This window comes from Tripterygium wilfordii, chromosome 20, assembly GCF_013401445.1.
Source record: "Tripterygium wilfordii isolate XIE 37 chromosome 20, ASM1340144v1, whole genome shotgun sequence".
NCBI classification, from domain to species: Eukaryota; Viridiplantae; Streptophyta; class Magnoliopsida; order Celastrales; family Celastraceae; genus Tripterygium; species Tripterygium wilfordii.
Window position 1 is genome coordinate 9,205,878 of NC_052251.1, and position 7,258 is coordinate 9,213,135.

The 7,258-nt window shown below is 36.5% G+C and overlaps 3 protein-coding genes across 3 annotated transcripts; all 3 read left to right on the plus strand.

Moving 5' to 3' along the window:
- The first annotated feature begins 2,666 nt into the window (after positions 1 to 2,666).
- On the plus strand, positions 2,667 to 4,025 carry LOC119986947 (stemmadenine O-acetyltransferase-like). The gene has a single exon (XM_038831636.1). It carries the CDS (start codon positions 2,667 to 2,669, stop codon positions 4,023 to 4,025), a length of 1,359 nt encoding a protein of 452 aa, XP_038687564.1.
- Positions 4,026 to 5,487: 1,462 nt separating this feature from the next.
- LOC119986948 (stemmadenine O-acetyltransferase-like) lies at positions 5,488 to 6,078 on the plus strand. The gene has a single exon (XM_038831637.1). It carries the CDS (start codon positions 5,488 to 5,490, stop codon positions 6,076 to 6,078), a length of 591 nt encoding a protein of 196 aa, XP_038687565.1.
- A 6-nt stretch (positions 6,079 to 6,084) lies between these two features.
- Positions 6,085 to 6,840, plus strand: LOC119986949 (stemmadenine O-acetyltransferase-like). The gene has a single exon (XM_038831638.1). It carries the CDS (start codon positions 6,085 to 6,087, stop codon positions 6,838 to 6,840), a length of 756 nt encoding a protein of 251 aa, XP_038687566.1.
- Positions 6,841 to 7,258: the final 418 nt, after the last annotated feature.

Below are 7,258 nucleotides of genomic sequence, written 5' to 3' on the forward strand. Positions count from 1 at the left end.
ATCATCGAAGTTGCGTCGATAATGTTGTGTGTAGTACCAAAGCCTATTGCAAAACCACCACAAGCAAACATAGTTTCTTGTATCTTAACAAGATGACAACCTGGAGTCATCTCACATAGAATGATTTCTTCTGGCACAAATTTTGGAAACTTTGAGAAATCTGGTTGCTTGAGATAATCAGATAATTTGCAACTGACTTTAGCCACTGTATAGGAAATCCCCTCATCATTACAATCGATGGAAAAGTTGTCGATGTTCCTCCCAGCGAAGGGATAATAGAGAGTTAGTGTTCGTGATAGCGATTGTTTCAAAACTTGTGATCTCTGAGAGATGGATATGGAGGCAGCTTCGTTCGCAGAATAAAATAAGAGGTTTGAAGCATAAATGGGAGGTGCAAATTGATCAAGAACACTGATGACATGGGTTCTAAGATGAGTAGGTGTTGGAGAAGAGGGTTTGATGTTCTCTCTTGATATTATCTCAATCTCCATTTTTCTTTTCTCCACTTGCCAGATGGAGCTCAACTCCCAATATAAGGGCTATGTAGACATAAAAATTTGCAAGGTCAAACTTGTACACCTACTAAATTTAACCTTCGCATGGCATGGAAATCGTGCCAACTTATATGACATGTTAAGCAATAATTAAAAAATTTTAAAAAGAGAGAAAAAAAAAAAGGAACAACATTGATGACATCCATGACAAGAGACTAGAGAATCGCGAGTAGCTCAGATGAAACTTATGTGTGTGGTATTTTATAGAGGTCTTAAGTTCGAACCTCTCTCATCCCCTTCCCTTGTAATTAAAAAAAAATAATATTGAGAGACACTGTTTGGTGAATATGGGTTTTGAATGTCAACTTTATTTGCTTCTTGTTGAAGAAAACCGCTTAAGAAGTTGGAGAAATTGGATTTTGAATGTTAGCTTTATTTGTTTGTTGTTGAAGAAAATCACTTTCAAAAATTGGGCTTGCAGGCTGACATATCTCATATAGCATGTCAAACAGAGGAATTGATGCAGATCAAGATGTCAAGAAATTTCCTATTGAAACTCTTCAAAACTGGAGGTCGGGGTTTCGAAGAGGAAGAAGATTGTCTTTAAATGGAGGAGATTGACATAGGATAAGATTTTCATTATCTACTTAATTATTTAAAATTATTGTTGTTGTGTTACTAATAAGACGTATTTTGTAGTTATTATGAATTCAGGAAAAATTAACATTTTTGGAGAACGGTCCATGGAAGAGTTCCTTGAGAAGTTGGAACGTTCTCGGAGGAAGCCATATCGAAATCGGAATTGAAGTTGCTGTTTTTGGGAATTAAAGATTCAACTTCTCTACTGTTTATTTTTTTTCAGACTAAAGTGAAAAGGCAAAACTCATATAAAACAAATAATAGAGAACCATCCCATTTTCAGCTATAAGTTAACCACTTAACTAAATCAAATATAACTAATAACTTATTAACTTAAGCTAACTATAAATATTAAACATACATATATATAATTAGTCATGGTTGCCGTTTTGTGTGTGTTTAAGGATGTAACGCAGGTGTGATAATTAACAAATTAAAATTGCATTAATCTGAGAGTCAACAAATGCACAGCGCCAACCATTGCAGATAAGCAAAAGCATCCAAGAAAATCCAAGTGGAGTGTGGCGTCCACCCATTTTACACATAAAATATTTAAGAGAAATATCTCAATCTCAATATACATCAATAGCAGAGAGAGAGAGATGGGGTTGGGAGCCTGGGACCATTTAAGTATGTAATAATTAAATTGAATAAAAAAAATTAAAGTACAATTGATTTATTATTTAAATATGGTTTCATTTTTTGTTATGGAAGTTGTAAAAGAATTGAGTTTAAATAATAAAATTGATTCAATAAATGAATATTTAAATAATTTAGAGTATCGGCTATGTGATCGTACTGTAAGAGAAATTGTAAATCAAATGACATTTCGAGCCCATTTGCATATGTACTTACAAATACACACAACAAACTAAGTCAAAAGAAACATTCAAATAAACATATGAAACTTTATATAATAATAGAGGAATTCTTCAATCAAGTTCTAACTTTTAGAATTCAAATTCTTTTTTAAAAAATTTGAAAAAATATATATTTATATTTTGATCAGTTTTACGAACCCAACGATAAAAGCCTCTCTCATCCAGATCATCTCATACTATGGACTCATCCATCTAGAAATTCATTTGAGGCGGTGCACATGAACGAGGAAATCTCAATGAAAGAATGGAACTTACCTACGGGCTGAGGCTACTTGACTGGTAGTATTGGTGATAGAAACAGGGGATGTTGATGCTGAAGATAAAAATGATGAACATTTGGGGACTAGAAATAGTTGTTGAAGCCAATCATCGAATTTCTTGGTAGGTATGTAGAAGTAGATGTTAATAAGGTACCCCTCTAGTTTCTCGGTATTTTTTTTGTTATCACATACGAATAGAAAATTGAAAAATACATTACATAATTAATAGCTAACAAACATGTAATAAAGTTGGCACGATTTCCATGCCATGCGACGATGAAACTTACTTAGTAGGTGTACAAGTTTGACCTTGCAAATTTTTATGTGTGTACGGTATATGGCCGCCATTATATTATATTGTGAGCTCCATCTGGCAAGTGGAGAAAAGAACAATGGAGATTGAGATAATATCAAGAGAGAACATCAAACCCTCTTCTCCAACACCTACTCACCTTAGAACCCATGTTATCAGTCTCCTTGATCAATTTTCACCTCCCATTTATAATTCAAACCTCTTCTTTTATTCTGCGAATGAAGCCGCCTCCATATCCATCTCCCAGAGATCACAAGTTTTGAAACAATCGCTATCACGAACACTAACTCTCTATTATCCCTTCGCTGGAAGGAACATCGACAACTTTTCCATCGATTGTAATGATGAGGGGATTTCCTATACAGTGGCTAAAGTCAGTTGCAAATTATATGATTATCTCAAGCAACCTGATTTCTCAAAGTTTCCAAAATTTGTGCCAGAAGAAATCGTTATCTGTGAGATGACTCCAGGTTGTCATCTTGTTAAGATACAAGAAACTATGTTTGCTTGTGGTGGTTTTGCAATAGGCATTGGTACTACACACAACATAATCGATGTAACTTCTTTAACGGCATTCCTCAACGCTTGGGGTAGCATGGCTCGAGAAGGAGCAGCTCTATCTCCCGATTTCAGCTCCTCATATATCTTTCCTCAAAACAATGCATTCTCGCAAGATCTAACTGGCTCGGCTTTAAGGAATCGATTCTATCAAGAAAAGGGCATCTTTGTCGGAAGGAGGTTCGTGTTTGAAGGACCAGTGATAAGTAATCTTAAGGCCAAAGCAACGAGATTAGGAGTGCATAAGCCAACACGAGTAGAGGTAGTGGTTGCACTGCTCTTTAAATGCATCATGTCTGCATCCAAGGCAAAATCTGCTACCAAGAAGAAATCAGCTTTGTTATTAACTTCGGTGAACTTGCGACGAAGGGCTGAGCCAAAATTCCCAGAAACAACCGTGGGAAATATACTTTTGCTTGCGGCGATAGTAGCAAATAGTGAAGAAACAGATGCGCGTAGTTTCGTGTTCCGGATGAGAGAAACATTATCCCCAATGAATGGTGATTTTGTCAAGAGCCTTCAAGGGGAGCATGGATTGGAGTCTCTTTGTGAAAAATTGAGGAGGCATGGGGAATCACATTCAAAGGGGATCTCCAATGGAGATGAAATAATCACGTTTAATAGCTGGTGTAACTCAGGCACTTATAGTATTGACTTTGGTTGGGGGAAGCCATTATGGTACCCAGCTTTTGTTTCTGCTTTAGGGATTCCTGGATCCGTGATTCAGCTCGTGGATACACGATGCGGTGATGGAATAGAAGCATGGGTGTCACTGGATGAAGAAATCATGGGTATTGTAGAGCATGACAAGGAACTCCTTTCGGTAGCCTCAGTGGATCCTAGTCCTCTTGAAATTGATTCGCTCAAGTCAAAGCTTTGATCAATGTATGCATGTAACTCTTGTCGTTGTTGTGGTTCTAGTTTTCAATCTCTTTTCAATATTTTTGTTTTTGCTTAATTTTTAAACACATCAACAAAGGAATGTCCTTCCTGTTGATCTTAAGAATAACATTATGTTAGATGTGAGATCTCGAATTGAACTAGAATAAATTATGTGGTGTTCTTCTTTTTTACTTTCCAATGTATATTTTTGCTCGTATTATACTTGTGTTTTCTTCATCTGATTGGGTGGATATCTCTAGTGGGTGGTTGACTTGATTGAGTCGCACGATGCTCAGACAATATCATATCCTGATGTATTGTATCATAACCAATAGGATAATGTCAATTCATGAGTGATTGGTGACAATTCATTTGTAGTCGAGAATACAGATAATTAGCTTACGATTTAAATTTCCAAAATGTACCAACCGTCGCCTGTGAATTGACAGTGCTCTCTTACTTCTAATGCACTACATCACGTATGACTTGGTGTGTCAGATAATTAAATGGTTACTCATTTTCACAGAACTCAAGAAATCAAAATTATGGAACACGTTAGTGGGCTGGGGTTCTGTTGCTTGGCCCAATTTTATTAAGGTTATGGATTCTGATAAGTTCTAAATGTGTATAAGTAGGTACCCTGTCCAAAAACATGCAATTTATATGCCTTGGACGTGATGTTTCTTGGATTTTCTCATTTATGGGTTCTAACTTCTAACAACCAACCCTACCATCTTGTTTCATTCATTTTTTCAACTAGTGATAACCATAAACTTGGTGGTATAACGCATACACATATATATGTCCCAACTAAAGTAAATGCCATTCAACAACCTTCACCACACACCATCTTCTTTCATTCAGCTAATGAACTACACTAGGCTCTAGTCCCCCAAATTTTTGATAAGAAAATTATATATACTTATATAATTATACGTAAATAAATAAATAAATAAAATATACTTATATATGGTAATATACATACTCATACCTAAATATTTAAGAGCTTAATTGTCTAAGGTCCTAAGCGATCAAAGGCTAACTATACCGCCTAAGACCCTAATTGGTTAAGTTATCTTCTAAGTGTTCACTATCTTCTTGTTAATTTCATTTTAAATAGATGTAGTGTAGTAAATGACCCTAAAAAAATTTTTGGGGACGACTTTTATTATCTCTCCAACATTAAATTCTGACTCCGCCCCTGACAAGGGATGACATTAGAATTCATAGAGGTGGATATCAACCATATCACGTGGTTGATCTCATTTTCTAGAAGAAATTAAACAAAAGTTGGAAGCTAGCATTTCAAATTTTCCAAACTCAGACTTAGGGACACGTCATGAATATCGCTACTTGCATGAATGATAAGAGGGTAGTGGAAAATTTTATGTGTATATAAACACTGAATTGGGAGATTCAAGTTATCAAGAAAAGAGGTCTCCAAGTGATCCAAAAACAAAATGGAGATTGAGATAATGTCAAGAGAGTGCATCAAACCCTCTTCTCCAACACCTCATCACCTTAAAACCCACAAGATCTCTCTGGTTGATCAGTTCAGCATTCCCATGTTTGTTTCCACAATCAACTTTAATCTCCCAAACCAAGCAGCTGCCTCCATCTCAAAGAGATCACAAGTGTTGAAACAATCTCTATCAAAGACACTCATTCTTTATTACCCCCTCGCTGGAAAGATCATCGACGCTCTTTCCGTTGATTGTAACGACGAGGAAGTTTCTTATATGGTGGCACGAGTTAATTGCAATTTACGCTATTATCTCAAGCAGCCTGATTTCTCGAATCTGCCCAAGTTTGTGCCAGGAGAGATCATTCTTCATGAAATGACTCCTGGTGCTCATGTCGCTGTTGTGCAAGAAACTGTGTTTGCTTGTGGTGGTTTTTCCATAGGCCTTGTTATTGCACACAACTTTTTTGATGGAACTTCTGCAATAGTATTTCTGAAAAATTGGGCTACGATTGCTCGACAAGAAGTGGCTCAATCTACCGATTTTAGCTCCTCGTATATCTTTCCTCAAAACACTTCATTCCGATAAGATCCAATGAGTTCCACTTTTGGAAGCCTAGTTTTTGGTAGAGAGGGAAATTTTGTAACTAGGAGGTTTGTATTTGAAGGATCATCTGTAAGCAATCTTAAGACCAAAGCAACAAGGTTAGGTGTGCACAACCCGACGCGTGTGGAGGTTGTGATTGCAATCCTCTTTAAATGTATAATGTCTGCATTGAACGCAAAGTTGCCTCCATGGAAGTCAGCTTTGATATCAACTTCAGTGAACTTGGGACGAAGAGCTGTGCCACCATTCGCAGAAACTAGTGTGGGAAATTTAGTTCTGGCAGCACCAATACTAGTGAATAGTGAAGAAACAGATTCGCGTAGTTTTTTGCACCAGATGAGGAAAGGCGTAACCCTAATCAATGGCGACTTTTTGAAGAGCCTTCAAGGTGATCAAGGATTATATCGTTTCAATGAATATGTGATAGAGCTTAGTAATTCGTCTTCTAAGGCTTCATCGGACGGAGTAGAAATAATCGTGTTTAATAGCTGGTGTAACTCAGGCATTTACAATGCTGATTTTGGTTGGGGAAAACCTACATGGTTTCCGGTTGTTTCTTTTATAATAGGGCTTCGTGGATTGGTGATTCAGCTCGTGGATACAAGAATGAGTAATGGAATGGAAGCGTGGGTGTCCTTGGATGAAGGAATCATGTCTATGGTAGAGCAGGACAAGGAACTCCTTTCAGTAGCCTTAGTTGATCCAAGTCCTCTTGAAATTGATTCAATCAAGCCAAGGCTTTAGTCCATGCTTGTGCAAATGTTGTTGTGGTTTTACTTTTTTCCGATAATCGATGCATGTTGTAATAAAAGTATTATAACAATAAATCTCTATGTTAAAATTTAATACACCATCAAAGTCGGATCTAAATAAAAGAAAAAGGCATATGACATATTTGCCCTCATTTATATAACATATTTGTTTCCTAATTTTTACGAATCTTCCTCTTTTTTTACCATGGTGTTCCTATCCTCTGCAACTTTACTCAAACTCGCTGTCGATGCTAAATTTGCACCTAGGTAAAAAATATGTAAAAAATAGAAATATTCAAGAGAATGACAACATAGAATTTATGTGGTTCGACAACTTGCCTAGGTCCACAGAGTCTGATCTTTTATTAGAGTTGATTGTCGATGATCCTTTACAAATGTGAAATGAAATG

Bases quoted from the DNA above. Each gene is read 5' to 3' on its own strand.
- LOC119986948 (XM_038831637.1), top strand. From the start codon at position 5,488: ATGGAGATTGAGATAATGTCAAGAGAGTGCATCAAACCCTCTTCTCCA.
- LOC119986949 (XM_038831638.1), top strand. From the start codon at position 6,085: ATGAGTTCCACTTTTGGAAGCCTAGTTTTTGGTAGAGAGGGAAATTTT.
- LOC119986947 (XM_038831636.1), top strand. From the start codon at position 2,667: ATGGAGATTGAGATAATATCAAGAGAGAACATCAAACCCTCTTCTCCA.